The sequence below is a fragment of the Merops nubicus genome, unplaced genomic scaffold (assembly GCF_000691845.1).
Source record: "Merops nubicus isolate BGI_N331 unplaced genomic scaffold, ASM69184v1 scaffold53, whole genome shotgun sequence".
NCBI lineage: Eukaryota > Metazoa > Chordata > Aves > Coraciiformes > Meropidae > Merops > Merops nubicus.
In genome coordinates this window covers 1-22,677 of record NW_008600676.1, presented here as the reverse complement: position 1 = coordinate 22,677, position 22,677 = coordinate 1, and the positions used below count along the sequence as shown (strand labels likewise).

Below are 22,677 nucleotides of genomic sequence, written 5' to 3'. Positions count from 1 at the left end.
CTCAAATTCCTACAAGTACAATGAAGCACATCAGACACTTTCATACGTATTGAAAGAATGTGGTGTTCATGTTAACATCTCTGCTAAGCTATGAAATTAATTCCTTTATAAAATGCCATTAACTGGTGGACTTTCCATGGGCTTATTGGTACTCTGCTCCCTGATGTTCCTCTGAAACATTTTTCTTTTCTGTTGGCTGATAACAACCTTTAGATCTACCACATCATACACTTGCAGGTTTTGCTTTTCTTCCTAACACCACTGAAAAATGTTAAAACAAAAGTTTGTCATGAAAGTACTTCAGGCATTCGTGGGTTGGTTCAGAGCTGCAGCCATACACAGCAGCCTCCACTAAGATGTTTTTTTCCATGGAGAGGGGGAGGTTTTCATTGTTTTAATGAGTACTTCAGACTCACTAAAACTACTTTGATTTTCCTGTGGAGAAGTTCTCAAGCCATGCAGTTAAGCACACTAATTACAGGCTGTCACTCAAGGCTTAAGCTTGTTGTATAACCTAGGGGGTCCATTTTTATGTGGCTCTGTAGGGTGATGTTTTCAGGCTCCTTTTAACATGAATACAAGTTCTGCATTTTTTAGCTCTTACAAATGTATCAATATATCAATAACTTCAATTTTGTTCATGGGAGGACTTTGATCATCTTCACTGCAGAGGTTAAAATATACTCTCTAATGCTGCTGTTTTGATAAGCATTCTCAAATAGTTATAGTTAGCCTCAAAAGTTGAGTTCTATTTCTACATATTCATATATCATTACAGTTGTCCTCAAGTAGTTATTCTTATGATAGACATCCTCAAAGACTTAAAAAAGAGGATTTGTGTCATATTTCGGCATAGCTTCCTCCTTTTAATGTTGCTTCCTCTCCTCCCTCTGTGCATGCTTGAATAGAGTTGTTTCTGCACTGTCATATTTGCACCCTTGGTGGAGGGGAGCTTTTAATTATGCAGAAGCTTAGGTCTTATTAGTATAACTGTTCTTTTCTTCTTTGTTTTTTTAAACCCCAAAGGTGTCTGGCTACCCAGGTTCTCATGGGATACCAGCCATGGCAGGCAGCATTTATCCTGGGCAGGCTTCTCTCTTGGATCAGTCAGATTCCTGGAATCATCGGCCTCAGGAAATATCAGTGTGGCAACCAAACATGGAGGTATCATGACCTGACAGAGTTATATTGTTGCACTCTGTGCAGTAAATACACTTTTTTATTATTAGGTGCATCTGGAGATTACTGTAGGAAAATGAAGTTTTTCTCTGGTGTTTTTTAATTGCTGCAGTGGGGTGAGAGTTGACTGAATTCAGTTCTTTTTGAAACAAACCTTCCTACATGAGGTTGGGCATAAAGTGTACTCTTCACACAAATTCTTGATGAGGGTATTACTCTTAACAGAGTGACAGTAAATATTTTACATTTGTGAGAAGAAGGTCATTCTGAAACTTTTTGCTGCTACTAGAGATGGGAACAGTCATGTAGACATATGTGATATCATTACTGTTTAAAAATACCTCTTGTGGGAGATACCCAGCATAGCTAAGGTGTCTGAGGCCTCTCTAACTCACCCAGAACAGAAAATGAAATGTTCTGCAAAGCTGTTTTTGAGCATTCCTGTGAGGTGCTTCTCAGCCCGTCATGATTGCACAGAGCTGCTGCAAGTGCCATCAAATTAATTCCCCCTTTTAACCTTCTGTCATTTTTTTTCTGTTCTCCTTCGGTATTTTACACTTTTTACATTCCATTTTATCCTTCCACAAAGGTTCACCTTATGCAGCTTCTGTCTTAAATATGTTTCCTCTCTAACCAATGCTTTCTTCCCTGTGCCTCTGATAAACACCTGAGTGGTAGCTGAGAACACTGGAAACAATTTAGTCTGTGTCATGCCTGAATAAAGTGCTGGTGGAAGCATGTGGGTGCTTTGCGTGAGTTCATAATAAGGAGTTACAGCCAAAGTTTTCACAAAAGCTTGGGAAGTTGGTTACCTAAAAACAATCTCAGTGAAGTTACCAAACTCCCCTTGGCTTTTTTAGAAATACTAGTTTATACTCTAGTTGCTAATCATTTCCAGACAGCAGTGGGATATGGTATATGGGGTATTGTAGGCTTAAGACGTGCATAAAAACTTGTTCACATTCCATTAAAAACGTTTTTGTGATGTGCTTTGCAAGTGTCCGCTGAAACTGAAAAGCATGTTTGTTTTGGGTAAAAATGTATTTTGCAGCTTTTTAATAACTGGCCAGTTACATTATTGCTCAAGACCAAGCAAACGAAATTGATAAATCTGGTGTTGTTGTCCAAGTTAAATGAAGTGCAAGATATGAAGTTATCATGTTGCTGAAAAACAAACCAGAATTTTTCAGATCTTTTTGGTTCCAGTAACTAGGAGCAAGGCAGATAAATGTTTGTAGTTGAAAAGAGTTTCTTCTAATGATCTGCTTCAGTTTATGAGGAGTTGAAGGAACTCATCTTGACTGCTGTTGTGTATTTGAACTTATAAAATTCTGTTCTTTTGCAATGTGTAACTTCTTGCAGCTGTTTATAGAAATGTTAAGGTGTTGTGAGACTGAATAAACTTTTGTTTTGCAGGATTCAGGCACTTTGGACATAAGAGGAATGGGGCAGGTTCTACCCACACATCTCATGGAGGAGAGGTTGATACGACAGCAACAGGAGATGGAGGAAGACCAGCGCTGGCTGGAAAAGGAGGAACGGTTCCTGGTGAGACTTTGTTCCATAGTGCTTCCTAATTAGGTCTGATTTTTCTTCTTCTATTGCAGCTTCCTAAAACTGGTCACTTCTGTGAAATGAGTGTGTTTACTGAACACAGGAGTCAATAACAAAATGTAGGTTTGGAAACGGTTTTCAAATTAAGTGAAGTTTTGTGAATGGTAATTTATCCAGTTGAGTATTTATGCCTGGGAAGTTGTGGGTATGATTCAGTGCCAACGTGGAGATTGGCCATTTGTTCTTAAGGAGATAGATCTGTGTGTATTCCACCCTAAAAAAGGGATCAGCCATCTAAGAACCTTGACTGTAGTAAGGGTGTGAGCAGTCTTGCACTGGTGGAATAATTTAAGAGTTCCTTGAGCTGGGGAAGAAGCTCTGAACACCAGAAGGAAGAGGAAGAAGAAATGCATTGGTTATGGGATTTTCTGATGCTGTTTCTGTGCTGTTCCATGTTGTCTTGTTGTCAGTGCCACTGGTGTGTGTTTTTTAGTTCAGCACTGGCTTCCCAGTTGTCAAAATTCAAGTTCTGTGTTAAAATTCTGCTAGTCAAGGCTGATGGCTACAGATGCAGCAGAAGTTGGTAGCAGTCTGCTGCTCTGTTGGCTCGTGCTGGGGAGCCTACGGGTGCATCAGCTCCACTTGACAGGTAGATAATTTGCAGTGGTGTGGTATGGGTTGTGACAAACATCAGTGGCATGTTTGGTTTTAAGAAGTGTACTTGAAGGAATGTTTGGGGTGGGAAGCTTTTGATGTTGTACCTAGTTACAAAACATGCTTGTATAAATTCAGGTGCTGTAGGTTTGTTACAGGAGGCAAGTTTGAACAAATAAATGGTATTTAAAGCAAATGCTAATAAAGGCCCACAGTTTCTGTAAGAGTTCTCTACACTTGTCTAGAGCTGGTCTCCAAGAAACTCTTAGCTGTACAGATGAATTACTTTTATTTTAGACACCAAAGTCTCTGATTGTGGTTGTCTCACAGAACTTGAAACAGTTTTTTAGGGATCTTGAAGCCAGTACATCGAGTTCCTTGAAAATAAGAATTCATGTTTTAATGTACAGGAAGCCAGTGGGTGGGAATGGAGAGCAGATCTTGTACACAGATGATATTAGTGAGACTTTATTCCTTGCCAGTTGAACTGTCTTAGTCTCTCCAGGGTTCAGTTATGTGTGGTATTCAGAACTGTTCAGGACAGCTGATGGCTGTGAAGACAAACAAGGTAGGATGAATCTCTGCTAGCTCTTGAGAGCTACTGGTAGATGCCCTCACATCCAGTAAACTTTATAGACCAGCTCCAGATTGTGCAAGAGTTAAGATGTGACTTTTGATGAAGAGATGCTGAAGCTTGGTTTTGGCTGATTTCCTTGTAAGTGCATTTGGGAATTTGTGGCTTGCCATTGGATGACTGTAAAGAAACCACTGTACCCAGATTGCTTTGTCCATTTTATTGCAAGCTGGGGAAAGGAAAATTTCTTCCCTAATTTAGGCATTAGCTTTTCCAGTCTTGAGTGGCACAAGTTGCTTGTGACTTTCACAGGACCAGGAGGTCAAACTGATCCCATTGTCTGTTAAAACTTTAAAGATGGTCAAGAACTTTCTGAGGAATTAAGCAGTTTACTGAGATTGAGGCATTGTGACTTCAGGTGGCTGTAGATTGTGTGGGAACTTTCTGCAGAAAACTTTCTGAACGTTCTGGCTTTTTCTGCAGAGTAGATCATAATTATTTATAGTGTTTGTTAATTCTGTTTTGATTCAGTCTCTGAGCTATTAGGATGTTTACTGTGCCCCAAATTGCTGGTTGAGGAGGGACTTGCTGATTTTCCTTTTGATCTGTAATACAATCTTTAGCATATGTTTGGAAAAAACAATTACATGTTTTCATTATGTGTTTTTACTATGAGGAGACACCACCTCTATTGCCACCCCTTACACAAAGAAGGTCTAGCACTGAGGAACTTGAGAAGTTATAAAGCTCTTCATCTTTGCCAGAGCTGGATTTGGTTGATGTAGACCCTTAGAGAGTTGAAAAGGCAAAAAACAGAGAAAATAGAGTAAAAGTAGGCATGAACTTGAGTAGTGAAAATGAGGAATTGGAATCCATAAGAAACTTCAGATCCTTGTCTTTCCTCACTAACATTTTGACTATAGAGATTTTTGGGGTTTTATGTGAATGCCTGTTACAGATTTATAGGCTGTGTCAAAAGCTGAACAAGCTAATGATAGCCACAGGCTGTATTTGGATCCATAGCAGGATGTATGTCAGAGAAATCTGCATTTTATGAATGGGTGTTTCTTGATAAAGGAATGTGATTTTCTAGGTTTAGGCCTGAAGAAACCGAGGTGGTAGAAAAGTTGTCTTGGGGAGTCACTCTTGGAGGCCTTGAGATCTCCTGAACAATATCCACAGTTCATACTCAAGAGCCCAAACAGGTCCCTGCTTTTGCTCCACATGATACAGGGAGGAGAAGGAGCTTCTCAAAATCATTGTCATGTCTCTCACTTGCTTTGAGACACCTTTCTGCTCTAACCTTTAGATTCTGATGAAAGAGTTTGCTGAAGTCTGGTTTTCCTTTGCCTGCTGCAGGCAGGTTTTAGGAAAATATTTTTCCTTTTGAGCACAGAGAACAATAGAGAGACTAGAGCCAGATTTTAATTTTTAACTTATGTAACCCTACAGTGTAATCTTCTCAGTTTAAACTGGTGGCTCTCAAAAGCATCTCTATTTACACAGACTTCAGACTCCTGCAGTATATCTCAGCTGTGCTGTTGAGAATTAGACTCACAGGGGACCAACTGCAGATCACTTAATGCAAGGCATGGTAATGAGGAGAAAAATCCACAGTGGGGTTTCTGTTAGTACAATTTTTGTTTCCCAAGAGTAACACCAGCTTGCTCATGACCTGAAATTTATTGCTGCTTCTACAGGGAAAAAATGCAACTCAAAGCATTTTAGTACAAGTCTAAACAGCACTGATGACTGTGTGTCTTAGAAGAGGCACCCCAGATGAAGAGTTAAATGGCAGTGGCGTTGAAATGGAAATGTGCCAGTCTTCAGAGAGGTTGTTATCTGTGTGAGCAGTTTGCCTGGAACTGGTCCTTTGAGAACGTGTGATTAGCCAATACTTGAAAGGAGGCAGAAATTTTGTTTGCAAGCTGCAGCTTTTACAGAATACAGAATTCTGGAATTCTGCTATAAAAGAGAAAACGAAGAGATCTCTCTTCATGGGAAGCTTCTAAATAATTTCTAAAGACCCACTGATGATGCTTTTATTTGGGGGTCTGGGCAGAGTTTGGAACTCCCAAAAACTATGATAACATTGAATTGTTTTTTAAATGCTTCTAGTAAAGAGCACAGCACTTGTATCTTAATGCAGAGTTTCACCCAAACGGAGAATCACTTGTAACCACAGATGGGAAACTAGTGGTGGTGATGCTATGAGACAACCTGCTTGAACTGGTAACTAGTTGGTTTGCTTTGCAGAAGTTGTGGGACAGCAATGGTGTCACTCTGGGTCTTCTCAAGGTGACCTTTTAAGTTCAGCAGTGTAGTGAATTCGTAGGTTTTATGCTGTAACTTTGGGCACTGCTGCTCACAATCTCTGAATGTTTCGGAGAACATTTTTCTTTTGGGCCCCTTTAATTAATTGTGTCCTCATTTATATTCAGTTTCCAGTCTGAACCTTTCCTTTGTGGCTGTATTGGTGGTATGTGGCATTGGTTTTATTCCTATCAAATAAAGATATATACGTGCATGCCTTCTAGTAACTCCTCAGGAGACAGAGCAGTGTTATGCTGAGAAATTGATGGTCCTTGCCTGTGATAGGCTAAGAAGAAATAATTCACATAGTTTCCTTATCATGTTTAGTTTTTTTTTTTTTTTCTGAAATTCCCACATAGTTGTGGTTTTGTCCTATTTTGACACTGAGAACTTCAAATATAATTGATGTGAACTGTTGCTAAAATAAGATTATAATTTTTAGCCTGAGAAAATCCCACCAAGACATTACAATATGGCATGTCTAGAGAATGCCAAAGCTTACATGGTCTGACCAGAAATACTGCAAATAAAGTAGATTATGTTCCCATTTGTCAACATATGCATCCTGTCTGAAATAATGTTTCTAAAGATTTCGGATAGTAGACTATTAGAGAAGAATTCCTTTACTTTTCAAAGGTCTTGATTTTCTGCAAGATAAAACACAGTTCCTCCCTGAAATAATCTGTGTAATGGGTATAATGGTAACTGGAAAATACTTTGCTGAAACTTACATTTTAGTTTAGTACAATTGGTGCTTTCACATTAAAAAAAAATCAGAGCACTACAACTTGAGTGCTTGAGAGGTCCTGTCATACCACGAGTATGAAACACATTTGAAGGTGACTTGTCATCACAGCTGGTCACTGCTCAGCCTGGGGGCTTGAAAAATAAAATCACAAGTTACAACTTTTTCAGGTAAAGCTGAAATCCTAATTTTCAAGTTTCCCAAAGTCTGCATTTTCTGAAAAAGTCTTACACTGCACAAGAGTGGTGAGCAGGACCTTTGTACATATGTACTCTTAGTAGCTGTGTTCTATTTGGGGGCTTCACAACTAAGTGGCTACCTCATCTCCCTGCTGTGTGTCCACACTCATACAGTTGTGCTTCAGCAAATGCCAGAGATGTTCTCTATAAATGCATGCTGAGCACCTCAGCACCCACCAGCCAGTTTCCAGCCCATTTCTTGTGCAGCCAAGAGTCTCTGTGGTTTTTTGGGAGGGTTGCCATGGAGATGCAGGCCACAGCAGGGACTGGAAAAATAGAAGAATGTGCTTTGGAGCTGTAAAATGGTCTGTAAAGTACAGAATGGGTCAGGTTTGTTGTGTGGCTTATTCTTGACCTAGAGAATGTTGCATTATGCACACCTGAAGGATCTCATTATTAAAAATTCATCAATACATGGTTAAATTTTAGGGGCTAAAATTAAAGCTTTTGCCACTCTAGAAGCCTAAGAACTGCTGCTAAATAATATTGTAAAATCCAGTGGGAGTTTGGTCTTAGATGTCACCTTTACTGTAAAATAGTTTGTCTTTTGAAACTTCACAGGTACACAAATGAATAAATCAGATTATAATTGGCTAAAATGGGAGTTGTTAGTATTTATTAGAACACAGTCAATGTCTAGGAATAGAATTGGGCCTCTTCTTAAGAAGTCACTGGGCAAAAAATCGTGTTGAATGTATCTCTGTTGTCCCTTGTGGTTCCATCTGAGTTTTGATGGGGCAGGAGGAGGAAGGTGTTCAGAGAAGTTGAAAGGCCTTACATTTATGTACCACTGAAGATCTTCAGTTCTTATTTCTGAGGTGTAAATATGCAGGTCTCTGAGGTGCAAGGGGGTTGGGTAGCTCTACAGACTGCTTGTGGACCCTCTGGTTTGCTGCTGCCTGTTGGCACCCGGTACCTTCATTTTCAGACCAGGTTCTTGGAGGTGCCTGGGCAACAGGCCCCCTTCCACGGCTTCCCTTGCAGGGGGTAGTCAGCAGGACTCAGTACTCCATTGCAACCTGTGAAACAAGTGCTTGTCCAGCTACTAGTGCTCATTTCAGTAATATTTGTGTGTTTAAAACCTTCCTGTGAAACCATTCTTAGACTGTAGCTAGGTGGTTGTGTGCTGGTCGTGTACCTGATGTCCAGAAGTCCACCCATGCTGCAGGTTTGCTGCTGGTGGTGACTTGGGTCATGAGTTGTTGGTGTGATGGCAGGTTGGAGAATTGGGCATTTGGAGAGTCTAGATGCTGGAAGGAGGACCTTGTCAGACGAGGAGAGGAGATGGATTTTATATCTGTTAATTTAACTTTTCCTATGATGCTACAAAGAGTCTGTTACTTGTACTCGTGTGCATTTTTGTGCTTCTGCATCTTTTAAAATACTCAGTATTTCATTGTCTTTGGAGGCTGGTTTAGGGGTGTGTTTCTGGAGTACAAAATTTTTAAAAGACTCCTGCGACAAAAAATTCTTTGGCTATTTCCAGAGAGTTTGGGCACTTCCCTGGCTAGAACCAAACATGAAACTAGGGCAAATTGTGAACATCAGTGTAATGGAAATGTAGTTAGTTGTATGATTTGATAATCAAGGAGAGCTGTTTGCTTTAGCTTAAAAATTCAATGAGAGTCACAACATACTTTCGATCCATAAAGGAAGTGTCTAACATACCCATATCAAATGAAAACATCAGAACAATCTGCTTCATAATAGAGGACATAAACTGGAGATTTGTCAGTGGTAGGTGTCATCATAAAATTTGTCACAAAGTCCTGAAGAAACACTGGGATATCACTTGCTTTTGTGTGCTTCAATTCTTCATGTTTGAGGTGGGGTGAAATATTTCCCTGCCTGGTGTAATTTGTCTATTTTTAATCTGCAAGTTCTTTTAGGCAGAGAGTGTCTCTGGCTGTGCTTCACTCAGTCTGCAGAAGAATGAATGAAAATCTGAAGTATAAGTCCTTCTGACTCCCAGATGGAGTATTTGTAGTGATAAAAGATCAATGTTAGTGTATCTTTGCAAGATCCATCTGTCCTGCTGGCTTTTTAGAGTCATTTAGCAGGATATGCAAGGTAGAATTATTCTATAGTGCTTTTGAAGAGAAAGAAGGAAGCAGCTCTGGAGTAGCTTTAAAGAAGAAATGGATATATTTGTCCCCCAGAATTGACCCTGGAAGAACATGAGATCAGTTTGGTTACAGTCAATATTCAGACACCTACATCTCTCTAAATAAAAAAAATAATTCTCATGCTGACTGTGTCCATTTTATCTATATAGACATACAGACCTATGGAGGGAATTGTATTTACACTGATGTAGATGTACATTTTAACCATTTTCATTATCTGCTCAGTCAGTCTTGTAGGAGAGTGATTTGAAGTAAAATAAATCCTCTTTGGGTTTGTGTATCAGAGTTAGTGCACTAGAATATCTCTCTGTTTTACTGAACTTGTGTCTTCAGATTGCTGTTAGCCTCTTGCTCACATCTACTCTTCCTTTATCTTTCCATGTAATTAACGTCCTCAAAGAATAAATATCCCTGGGTTTGTTGGAGATGAGAAAAACGACCAGTTCCTGTGTGGAAAGAACTGCTCTACTCTTATTTTTACTTTTTAAGGCAACTGAGCTGCAGTTCCTGTATCTTACTTAAAACATATCAAATAGAAATTCGTTTGCTGCCTGTATCAGGAGAGTGGTGTGTCTGGATGTCTTTATTAGCTTTCTGTATCCAAATGGAGTGTTTCAAGAGCTGCAGCAATTGGCCCTGTGTGCAGGCTGGGAAGGGGAGCCAAGCCCATATAAGCCACCCTCGGGCAGGGAGCGGGACTGATGCGCGGTTCTCCTGCAGCTGGCAGCTTGCTGCTGGGAAGCAAAGACATTTTTATTTTTTTTTTTAAATCACTTTTTCTGCCTTTGAGAAATTTAAAATGCAGGTTTTCCAATGTTGTGTTAGGGAAACGGTACTATTGATGTTTCTAACAAGCGTTTTTAGCTGTGGGCTGAGGAGGGGCGGTGGAGAAGCAGCCGAGGAGGCTGCCAGGAGTCCCAGGAGCTGCAGCTGCAGCAGCCTGGAATGCAGTCACATCTCTGTTTGGCCGTGTCAATTTTTAACAGTGTTTTCCTGTCAAGAACGTGATTTTAAGCCTGGGTCTCGTGACTGGGTAAGCAGAGCACAGAATGAAATTTGTCTTTTTTGTTGTAGAAGCCCGACGTGCGGCTCTCCAGGAGCAGCATCGACCGAGAGGATGGAGGTCTCCAGGGCCCAGTAAGTATCTGGGGGAGCTTTTCATCTCCCAACTCTTTCTCCAGCTTCCTGGTAGAACATGTTGTACGCCGTCTCGACTATGGGAGGTGACTTAAAAGGTTTTGCTAAATGTTTCCACTGTTATGACATGGTTCTGCAGCTTTCCAAGAGGCTCAGCTTCTGTGGGAACAGAACAGCAGCCGCGGCAAAATTGTTCATGCAGCAGTTTGGGGGATTTGGGGTTTGGTATTTTTATTCCTCTCGAAGCTGCTGTTGAAACAAATACTAAAATGTTTCCACAAATATGTTGCAATAATTTTTAGATGTTCACGTGCTGTATAATTGGGTCTTTTATTTAAAAATGTGGGCAGTTTTCTGAAAGTTCTGTCAACAGGAAGCAGGATTAAAATAGCTTCTGCAGTTGTTTAAGTATCTGAAGGGTTTTCTTACAGGGAATGTAAATGTTACTCTTCTATTACCCAGAAATCTGTGTGGGGTAAATGATCTGCTATGAAACAAATGGAATAACCCCCATAGCCATTCCTTTATTGCCAGACAACAGCTGCAGCTCTGGTATTCTTTCTTACTGGCTTAACTCCTGTCTAGCTAAAAAAAAATCTCTCCAATTGTTTAATTGCCCTTGGAATCTCTGAATCATCCTATTGGAAAGGGGGGTTAGACTGGGGACTGCTAATGGGAGAAACCTGATGCTTCCTCTGCCTTCTGTCTCCTGGGATCACCTTTAAAGTGTTTGAAATTTACTTTCTTACTTCATTTGGGATTTGATTGTGAACTCCTGGTTTGGCTTCAGTATTGCTACATCACCTAAGAATTCAGGGACTCTTCCTGCATTTGCAGCCAAGTACAGTCATGAATGAGTGCATTAATGACACACTGCAGCCTGGTCTCTAGAGACATTTATGTCTGGAAGCTGCTACATTTTTTTCCATGAAATTGGAGAAGAGTATTAGTTACTGTTAGGTCTTTGCTATTGTGTCAGCTTTATATAAGAGCAAGTAAAGAACTACTGCATTTTGTGCTAGTCAGGAAGATGTTTTGAGATTTCCAGGAGACTTTGGAGTCAGGTCAGAGGTTTGGTTCAGGTGGCTGGCAGTGGCAGTGGGTTTCAAGTTGAGCTTCTCACAGCACACTGCTTGAGCATGGAATAAAAATTGCCTGGGCTTAGAATAAAAATTGCAGCACCCAGATCCCTGACTGCTTGTAGGGGCAGTGCTATCTTCCCAGATCAGATAGTACAATTTCACACCCTCTTTGAAAGTGTGAAGGGAACACTTGGTGATCTTTGACAAAAGGAGTTTTACAAGAGACTCTAATTTGTGGTAACTACACTTCTAGTTCCAGTATTTTATGTTGCATTTTTATAGTTCTTAATGCATTCAGAACCTAACTGTGACTGACTCCATTTGCTGTGGGAAATGTTTCATGCTTCTGTGAGTCAGTCTCAGTTCCTCATCGAGAGGATGAGAAACAGGCAGTGACCATTTCTAGGAAAACTACAACTAAATAATTGCCCAGCGTTACACAGGGATTTTTGTGACAATAGCAAGGACAGAATTGAGTTCACTGAGGTCATTCACAACTTCCCCATGAAGCCACAGTTTGTTTGATTAGTTGCTGTGGCACTTGAAGGAGAGCAGCTCTGAGTCCTGCTCAGAGGAGCAGTGTCTGGGCAGCAGGGGGCACTGGGAGGGAGGGGTGGTAATGGGAAGTGGTGAATCCATCCTGGTCTGGGGTGGGACTGCTGGAGGGGGGCCAGTGGAGGAGGCCTGTGAAGAGGATTAAGGACTGGAACATCTCTCTTATGAAGAAAGTCTGAGGGACCTGGAGCTGTTTAGCCTGGAGAAGAGAGGGCTGAGAGGGGATCTTAGCAACATTTATAAATGCCTGAAGGGTGTGGGTCAAGAGAGTGGGGCCAGACTCTTACCAGTGTTGCCCAGCAATAGGATGAGGGGCAACAGGAATGAACACAGGAAGTTCCACCTCAACATCAGGAAAAACTTCTTTACTATGACAGTGACAGAGCTCTGGAGCAGGCTGCCCAGGGAGGCTGTGGAGTCTCCTTCTCTGGAGACTTTGAAAACTCACCTGGACGTGTTCCTGTGCAACCTGCCTTGGGCAAACCTGCTTTGGCAGAGGGTCTGGACTAGGTGATCTCCAGAGGTCCCTTCTGACCACTACCATTCTGTGATTCTGTGATGTTACAAATGAAAAGTTACCACACACATTTTAGTAGTTTGTAAGTGATGGCCACATGGCTGTATAACGCTGTGCACCTTCTTTTGAGACATATGCTCTTAATGTGGAATTTCTGAAAATAAAAACACAAGAATTGTTTAGTGGAATTGTACTCTTTTTCCCTCTTTTCTTTTCCCCCAGGGTTATCAGATTTGAAATATGTAGTTTAACAACACAAGTTGAAGTTAATGACATGACTGATGGTGCTGGCAGGAAGCAGATGGGTTTTCTAACAGTAGAGAGCAGCTGTATGACAGTGTGAGAGATAATCAGCCCCTGGGTTTCAGAGGTTCATGGCAACAGCAGAAGTTACTCCTAGTTGCTGAAAGTGAAATTTGATTTTTCCAGGTCTGTAGTTGCAGGCTTGGCATAGGCAGGGTGAACATGCTCCTTCACTTTTTCCATCATGCTTCTGCTCTGAAGCATGGAGCTGATAGAATATTGTCTACGAAATTTAAAACAACCTCACGTTTCTCTCTGTGTGATACAGTTTTCTGCACCCTTACTTTCTGATGCTTGTGCTTCTTGCCACAGTTTTCATAGTAACCTGATAGAAGCTAGCTTGAGGTACAGTCAGTGGGAGAATTTTCAGTGCATGCAGGTAAAATTTGGCAGTTTTGAGCAGCTGAAGGCAGACCTCTAGAAGTGCTAGGCAGCCTTAGCCACAGGAGCCATTCTCAGACCTGCCTCTCTTTTAAACCACAGCATGAATTTCTAAAAATGCCAGGCTGAAACTTTAAGGCTGGAACCCCTCTCCTACGAGGACAGGCTGACAGGGTTGGGGTTGTTCAGCCTGGAGAAGAAGAGGCTCTGAGGAGTCCTTATTGTGGCCTTCCAGTATCTGTAGGGCCTACAGGAAAGCTGCATGGGACTTTCTACAAGGGCTTGTGGTGACAGGACGAGGGGCAATGGCTTTAAACTGGAAGAAGGGAGATTTAGATGGGATCTAAAGAGGAAGTTCTTCACTTTGAGGTGGTGAGACACTGGAACAGGTTGCCTGGGGAAGTTGTGGATGCTCCATTGCTGAATGTGTTCGAGGCCAGGCTGGATGGAGCTTTGAGCAACCTGGTCTAGGGGGAGGTGTCCCTGCCCATGGCAGGGGATTTAGAACTAGACAGTCTTTAAGGCCCCTTCCAATGCAAACCATTCTATGATTCTGTGAATAAATGCTGAAGTGCAATCGTGCACATCCCTCCAGTTTGTTAATGGAAAGGTGCATGAGTTGTCAAAGCATGAGATTCATGGCTCAGTTCAGGGGATCTCCTGCAGACTTTCTGTGTGCTGTTGGGCAGGTTGCTTGGTACACCCACCATTGTCTGGCACTGAGATGAGGTGATGGTGGTGTTAGAAGTTAAGGAATAGCAAGTGTACTGCTATTGTCCCTGTCACCTGGGTGTGTTTCTGAAAACAGAGAATGTGAGACCTCCAGAAACAGTTGCTTGAAAGGTCAGAAAAGAAAGTTAATGAATTTCAGTTGAAGATCTGTGATGGCGTTACCCAGAGCTGAAGGGGAATTGAAGCAAATGCTGAGGCTTTGTACCAGCAAAAGTGACTCTTGAGCAGGCTGAATGTCCTCTTCAGTGTTGAAAAAGCAGCTTCCTTAGGTCTGATGTAAAGAAGTATTCTGGCTTTGCAGAAAATGGTCTTTATTTTATAAATAAATGGCTCTTGAGATGTTTCTGTACTAGACCTGTTAAATTCTAACTGCTTTCAGTGTTGTAGAAACTCCTTTGAACAGATCTGCTTGCACAAAATGTGACTTTTGGGGTTGTAATGCTTGTTATGGCATGACAACTTGCAAGTTTTGTGTGAAGTATTAGTTTGGTTGTGACCAAACAGATTTTCATCTTCCATAGAAGCACAGACTGTCTCAAGTTGGATGGGACCCGCAAGGATCATCAAGTCCAACTCTGCTCTCCTCACAGGACTACCCAAAGCTGAACCATATGACTAGGAGCACTGTTCAGATGCTCCTTGAGCTCTGACAGGCTTGGTGCTGTGACCAGTTCCCTGGGGTGCCTGTTCCAGGGACTGACCATCCTCACAGTGAAGAACCTTTTCCTAATGTCCAATCCCAGCTTTCCCTGATGCAGCTTCACCCCATTTCCTCGAGTCTATAAAACCAGTTAAAAGCATTGGCCCTAAAATTGAGTCCTGAGGGGTCACCTGGCTGCCTGCTTGATGTGACCCCCTTCACCAAAACTCCCTGAGCCCCACCCCTCAGCCCATTGCTGACCCAGTGTGTTGTGGACTTGCCTAGCTGTCTGCTGGACCTTCTGTCCAGGAGGATGCTGTGGGAGACACTGCAACAGCTTTGTGAAAATCCAAACCCACCACATCTACTGGCGTCCCTTGGTCAACTAGATGGTATAATAATTTCCATAAAAGAGAATGAAGTTGTTAATCAGGACTGTCCCCTGGTGAACCTGTCCTGGCTGTGACCAGTGACTGTCTCTCGGGTGCTTTTCAGTAACTCCCAGGGTAACCTTCTCCATCATTTTACCAGGCACTGGTGTGAGACTGGCAGGCCAGTGATTATCAGAGACTTCCTTCTTAGCCTTCTTGAAATTGAGACAACATTTGCCAGTTTCCCTTTGACTGGGACCTCCCCAGACACCTAAGACCCTTGGAAAATAATGGAGAGAGGTTCTGCAGTTAACACCAGCCAGCTCTTTGAGTACCCTGTGATGGATCCCATCAGGCCCCACAGACTTAGTGCGTGGAGCTGGAGCAGCAAGGCTCCAAGAGTTGAGAGTTGGCAGAGAGTTTTATCATCCCCCCAGTCTCAAAAAGACATATTCTGTCTTCCAACAGAAGGCTCCAGGGGTGCCAGGGCCCATCGTAGGTGGTGAAGGCACATAGGGAGTCCTCCATATCACGTGTCCTTCTATGTGTGTCCTTCTGATCCTTCTACAGTTTGGTCTCTGAATACAGTCTAAAAATGATGGTGCCTATGCCATCATATTTGGTTAATAACAAAGGATAAACTGTAATATAGAGGCTGGGGCTGTTGTGAGTGATGTGAAGAGATGAAAATGAGTTTTCTTACTCTCTAAATAATGTACCTGCAGCTAGGATTGGTGATGATGGATAGGGATGTGTTTTTAGCTGTTGGGAAATGTGTACTCTGTGTTTGAGATTGTGCTGATGAAAGTTCTGAGCACTGTAATAACTAGTCTAAATGTATATTTTATTTTATTTTCTAGGCTGCTAACCAGCACATATATCAGCCTGTGGGTAAACCAGGTAAGCAGTAAATTCCTACACTGTTGTCTTCAATCCTTGATTACAGGTCTTCTAGCAGCAGTAGTGAACAAAAGTTGATGCCAGTCTTCCCATACAAGTTGGAAAGAAGACGGCACGTGGGTGTTTTGGTGCACTGTGTGTTTAAATTCCCCGTGCAGAGGTGAAATCAGCAAAGCCAAGAGAGCCTTTCACCAACAGGCAGGAAGTGTCTGGAGGAAGCTGAGTCACTGTGTAGGACTTCACCGTGTGAGGAGTTCAGGCATGTAAACCAAAAGTAGACACCTAAATTTAGGTTTCTCGATCCCAAAGTGAATCACACTCGGGATTCCTGCCATGAAGAAGTCTGACTGTCCCAGATGTAGGCAGCATGTGTGGCACTCAGCTCTGGTGTGAAGGGGTGAGTACCCCTCAGGTCTGGGGTAGTTGTATTGAGATGAGTAGAAGCTGCTCCACAAAGGGATTTTTGAAGTATGTTACTAAAACAACCATCTTCTCATAATTACAGGAACACAATGAATTCCACAACCTTTTCTGTCTGCATTTCTTCAGTAGAAATACAGATTAAAGTGTAGCTCCCACAGACCCTGGATTTACTGCAGGACACACAAAGATGTGTATCTCCACCACTAGTACAGTAAACCGTGTGTGGTGGAGTGATGACAGACCAGAACTGCACAGGCACATCTCCCATGTTGGTCCTCTAAAAATGTGAATTGTTTTGTTAACCAGATCATGCAGCTCCACCAAAGAAACCTCCCCGCCCTGGAGCCCCCAGCCATTTGGGCAGCCTTGCAAGCCTGAACAGCCCTGTGGACAGCTACAACGAAGGCGTGAAGGTACCTTGCTCAGTGTCTCATGAAACACCCTTCAGAAAAGCAAAAGTTGCCACTCTCAGATAGTTTGCTGTTCCTGAAGCAGAGACCATGGAAAGCAAAAGCCACTAAAGTTCCCACATAAATGTTGTCATGGGGCAGACATGCACTGGCAGGGCTCTAGAGAGGTGGGGAGTTAACTAGTAGGCTCATGTGCTCCAATACTGTGATTCATCGTGTTCCTCACCTAGAACCTTTCCCAGGTGAGCTTATTTCTAGTTTGAGGAGCATATGAGATCTCCCATGTGGACTCAGTCCTAAGCAGGAAGGAACACACCCAGGGTTCCCAGTTACTTGGGTAGTGCCAGAGTCTCCTGTTTTCAGTCAGAGGAAGTGACACATATCTGAACTGTAGTGCTCCAAAAAACTTTTGCTGCAGCACTGGGGCTCCTAAAACCCAACCAGCTCTGGGGAGCAAGGGAGCAGGGGACGTGGGCTGTCTGACCTGTGGTTGAGATACTCTCTAATGTGTTTCATCTCCAATGAATAGGCAACAAAGCCAAAAATGAATCCTTCACAGTTCTCCAGCAGAGAGCTGCTGCAGGGTGTTGGGAAGCACAGAGTCCTGTCCCCTGGGGCAGTGTCAGTGGAGCTGGTCCTTCCTGAGTCAGTCACTGTAAAATCGTGCCTCTGTCCCCTGCCTTTGGGACACAGAAACCTGAGTGACCTCAGGGCTTCCCGAGGGGATCCAGTGGAGCTTTCTCTGATGCTAGCAGATTCCAGCACCTAGATGGAATAGTGGCTGGGAGTTCTCTGCCAGTAACACTAACATAACTGCAGGTGACCTGTACATGTCACCCTTTTATTATTTCACAGCCTTTGCATCTGGAGAAAGGTGCCTCCACAAAGACTGTCTGACAGCAGCATTGCTGAGCAGAGCTTTTTAGACTGCACGTTGGGAAAAATCTCTTTCCTAAAAGAGTGATGAGGCATTGGAACAAGCTGCCCAGGCAGGTGGTGGAGTCACCATCCCTGAAGGGGTTCAAAAACTGTGTACATGTGGCACTTCAGGAGATGGTTTAGTGGTCATGGTAGTGTTGGGTTAGAGGTCTTTCCCAGCGCTAGTAAATCAATGATTAAAGCAGGATCACTCCCATTCTGTCAGTGGATGCCATCAGTAGCACCCCAGTGGATGCCATCAGTAGCACCCAGGGAGCTGGTGGCTTGTGCTCCAGCTCTTTCCCAAGAGGAGAACGATGGGATCTGCATCAGAGCAAAGGCTCCTGGGGGTACCCCGGGCAGTCCCTGCCCTGAGACAGCAGCTACCACGGCAGAGAACCTCTGGCCCCCTAAGTCCTGCCAACCCTCTTGTGAAGAACAGGAATCCACCTTGGGGTAGGCGCAGCTGTTGGGATACACAACACTTCTCTTAGGCAGTTCAGGAGAATCCAGAAACCAGGCAGTTCCTCTGCCCCTGGAGTGCTGAAGGTGCCACGGGAGCGACGCGCTCGGGTGGGTCCGGCCGCTGCCCCGCTCACTCCTCCCCATCCTTCGGAGGGGCTTGGACTTACAGCTTGGCATAAATGGAGAGCAGTGGCAGAGCTGAGCAGGATTATTTATTATAAACTGGTGCCAGTGCTTTTCAAGCTGCCAAGCCTGGGAAAATGTCAAAAAGCAGGAACAGATGCGTTCAGTGTTACTAAACTTGGCTTCTCTGAAGTTTTCTTTCTAAATGCCGATACTGGAACATGAAAAATGTTTCCTGAAATGTGTCCTTTTGACAGCAAACAAACCCGAGCAGCCAAAGCCGTCAGTAATAACAGGCGAACAAGAATCTTGTACTAAACAGCATCTTCAATGGAAAGGAAGGGCTGGTTCTGGTTCTTTTCAAGAGTTTCTTGAAATTGGGTTGGTTTATGCCCCGTCAAGCAACAGCCCGTTATTTTCTAATAGTGTATAGCTTTGTAAGCTGCACTAAACACTGAACTGGGGATAGTTCTGGGTTGTATCAGACTCCCTTCCCTACACACCCATTTCAGATTCCCATTTCAGATTCCCATTTCAGATTCCCATTTCAGATTCCCATTTCAGATTCCCATTTCAGTCTCCCTTCTCTGCAGAATACAGCCCAGGAGGGTTTGAGCTCCTTGCCCTGCAGGCACGCAGGGTTTGTGTTACCTGCTGAGGTGAAGTCAGCCAGTCCTCCCAACAGAGCTCCCAACTTCCTAGTCTGCAGAGCAGCCCTCGGGTATATAAACAAAGGAAAAAAGAGTGTTAAGAAACAGAGGTGTCTGTACTCCTGCAGTGTCAGGGCCTGGCTGCAGGAATTAGGTGGGTTGGGTGTAGAATGGGTCCTTGGTAGCTCCTCACCACTGCCGTTGGTCACTGCAAACAGGAGCTGCCCCGTGAGACACCGGCGTGTTCCCTGTCATCACCTTCTAAAGAAAAACGAAAAGTTTCAAACAGATTAATACGACATCTTCTTAAATGCATTGATGGTTTGCCTGAAGGGGCCAGGGTTGCCCAGGACGTGTTGTGTCCCACCTCTGCAGGCCCTGCTCCCCTCACCACCTGGCTGCTCCCGTCGAGCTTTGCATGAGCTGTCCCGCGGGCGATGGCACGACGCCCTGCCCAGGCTTTTAACTGGTCTCTCACTGCCACGCGTGGTTTGGGTTTGGTTTGGTTTTTTTGGTCTGTTTTTTTTTTCCTGCTGTTTTTTCCTGCTGAGTTTTATTAATATTGTTTTTCTTTTTTCCCTTCTTTTGGTAAATTTCTTTAACCTCCCCCCACATTCTGCTCAACCATAGCCATGGAGGGTAAGCAGTGCGTGAGCGTGTGTACGTGCCCTGTTCCAAAATGTCTTTGCATGCCACTCTGCCAGATGCCTGTTTAACCTCTCGATTGCTGACACCAATTAGAATCACAACCTCTGCTGGTGATTGAGGCAATGGCCATGTCCTTCCTCCTAACCTATTTTCTGATCAATACTCCAGATTGAAGCTCTGTAATAGCTGTCAGTGCTCACTTAGTGAAATGCCACAAAGTGGAATCGTCCTGCCCTCCTCCTGTAGACAAAGTTCCATCCAAGTGCTGCATGGTTTCATCAGGGTAGTATCTGGGGCGCTTCCAGTGGAACATCTCCGTAGCTAGGACCAGTAGTAACCCAGTGTGCTGGGCTGCAGTGCCATGGGCCATCTCAGCTCAACAGGGTGGATGGCCACTGTGTGACCAGTAGGAAATCAGCCATTTTTTAACCTTCTGCTCCCACTGAGAGGCTGCTTGGGGCAGCCCGTAGTGGTGAAGAGCTGTGGGGAACTGGGGTGCTGGTAGTTCTACATTCAGGAGCAGAGTCACTGAGGATCTTAAACAAGGGAGTTTTAAAAGTTTGTTTCTTTTCTGACCCTGGGTTATTTCAGTCTGTCTCGGATTTAACTCCAGACAGATCTGACTCAATGGAAGTTTTGCATGAGGAAGGACTACAGGATTTTTAACACACTGGGTTTTTTGCTGATCTGTTAGAAACAAACTGTATGAAAACACTTGGTGTTTCCCACCTGTACTGGTGACACCATTTCTGTTAATCTGCTCTGAATTTTCACTAACAAAATAATACATACTGCAGTATTCTCTCTTTACTGCATCAGTATGTTAACTGTGTACTCTGACATTGTTTGGAGCACAAAACAACTTTCTGGAACGAGGGACCTGGTACCTGTAGCCTGAGCAGAGGACCTTGTCCATCAGTAGTGACCCACATAGATGTGTCAAGTGGTGTACTCCTCGTTCCTCAAATTAACTTCTTCTCAGTTGTGTGTGTTGTATTAGGAGCTTTTCAGGGAGTTGCTGGTGAAAGTTCCCCAGTGACACTTCATAGGTGAGGTTCAGTGAGAATTTTAAAGAGACGTCCTGCAGGAAAGCCGGGCAGGGGGCGGAGCAGGACCGGGCGGGCTGTTCCGAATGGGACCTTCCCGGCCGTGTTGGGGGCTGGGAAGCTGCTGAGCCCCATCTGCTGGGGACAGGAGGTGAAACAGGCACTCTCTGCTTCCAGATCCAGCCGCAGGAGATCAGCCCTCCTCCCACAGCCAACCTGGACCGGTCCAACGACAAAGTCTACGAGAACGTGACGGGGCTGGTGAAGGCGGTCATAGAGATGTCCAGTAAGATCCAGCCAGCTCCACCCGAGGAGTACGTGCCCATGGTGAAGGTAGGAGGCACTTCCCAGCGTGGGGCTTAGCTCTCTGCTCAGTGGGGGTTGTAATTAATCCTTTGTCACCTTGTTTTCACAGTGAGACACAGATTCACACAGGAACACAGTGGGATTTTTAAAGTCTCTCGGCCGTGTTTAGCTCCCATCTTACCTGGATGAGGAATTAAGTTGCTTCCTGCACTGCTTTAGTTCTCTTGTCCATTCATTCCAAGCTTTTAAAGTTTATTTCCTTAAATTTTTTTTTGCAGGAGGTTGGTTTGGCACTAAGAACCTTACTGGCAACAGTAGATGAGAGCCTCCCCGTGCTTCCTGCAAGCACCCACAGAGAGGTGTGTAAAGCTCCCCTCACCTGATGCTCACTCAGGATAGTTCAGGTTGGCCTCAGCTGGGACAGCGATCTGGACACGTCCTTTGCATATAGACACGTTTTGGTTTGATAAGAAATCTAAACTCTTGGATTATAATCCAATATGAAATAAATTTTATTGGAGTTGCTGTGTAGACACAAGCTCATGTTGACTTCAGTGAAGATGTTCAAAGGGGATATAACTGAAGAACACACAACGTGCACCCATAGGAAGTTGACATAAATTATGTCAACAAACCAGTACTGTAATGCAGAGAGAGCATCTGGGAGTTAAATCTTGGTGCAAGTGTGGCTTGTTAAACTGCAGTTTGCACACAGAGTCATGAAACAGGTAATGGAGCAGAGCTGGGTGCAGCTGGGAGGTTTTGGTGAGAAGATACCCTGTAGTAAACTAGTTCTGAAGGAGGCTGAGATCTTCCAGGGAAGTTCATGAGTCGGGAGTAAAACTATATTCCTCCAAAATCTTGAATATTCAAGTGTGATAATGAGAGAGCCAGAGAATGGTTCTTTAAGTGCCTTCTTAGAGAATCATCCTGACTTAGCTGCCTGGTTCTAAGTAACCCAGATCTGGCTGCTTGACCCATTTTATATTTTAGAGCTACTTATACCCTTTAGAGACACTTCAATAATAGTAATAAAAAGAGTGATGGTGATACTGGTGACCTGGAAAAACCAATAACCAGGTGTCAACTCTAAAGCCTGAGTTAAAATCCACTATTGGCAATTTGGATCTTGGTGCCTTTTAACGGTGGGAGGCTCAGGAGCTGACAAGGCTGCTCTTGACCTCCACACGGGTGCCAAAATTCCATCTTCTCATGTGGTGCCTGTGGAAACAGCACCAGCTTTGGGCAGAAACCTCGAGCAGGGGCTGTTGTGGGAGGGTAGCTCATGCTGTTGCTGTGGGGCATCGCTGCTGTGAGCACAGTGCTTCTACCAGCTTGCACAGCTGACTGACTCTCCTTCTTCCAGATTGAGATGGCACAGAAGCTGCTGAACTCGGACCTGGCCGAGCTCATTAACAAGATGAAGCTGGCACAGCAGTACGTCATGACCAGCCTGCAGCAGGAGTACAAAAAGCAGATGCTGACAGCTGCTCACGCTCTGGCTGTGGATGCCAAAAACTTGCTGGATGTTATTGACCAAGCCAGACTGAAAATGATCAGTCAGTCCCGGCCGCACTAAGCGCTGAGGGCAGAGCTCCACCAGCCTCACAAGTCTGCTCGCGAGAGGATGTTCCTTCACCTTCCACCAGCAGGAGGACGACCCGAGTGCAGGCCTGGCTCCCCAGC

The 22,677-nt window shown here is 43.9% G+C and overlaps 1 protein-coding gene across 1 annotated transcript in view; it reads left to right on the top strand.

The window, feature by feature from the left end:
• LOC103770474 (focal adhesion kinase 1) overlaps window positions 1–22,583 on the top strand; it is a gene marked incomplete at its 5' end in the record, with an annotated part of 35,357 nt that extends 12,774 nt beyond the window's left edge. The window contains 9 exons of the mRNA XM_008937733.1: window positions 1,027–1,164; window positions 2,596–2,727; window positions 10,459–10,521; window positions 15,963–16,002; window positions 16,732–16,838; window positions 19,622–19,630; window positions 20,863–21,018; window positions 21,270–21,350; window positions 22,358–22,583. Coding sequence (XP_008935981.1) covers window positions 1,027–1,164; window positions 2,596–2,727; window positions 10,459–10,521; window positions 15,963–16,002; window positions 16,732–16,838; window positions 19,622–19,630; window positions 20,863–21,018; window positions 21,270–21,350; window positions 22,358–22,570 — 939 coding nt within the window. The remainder of the gene's footprint in view (window positions 1–1,026; window positions 1,165–2,595; window positions 2,728–10,458; window positions 10,522–15,962; window positions 16,003–16,731; window positions 16,839–19,621; window positions 19,631–20,862; window positions 21,019–21,269; window positions 21,351–22,357) is intronic.
• Window positions 22,584–22,677: the final 94 nt, after the last annotated feature.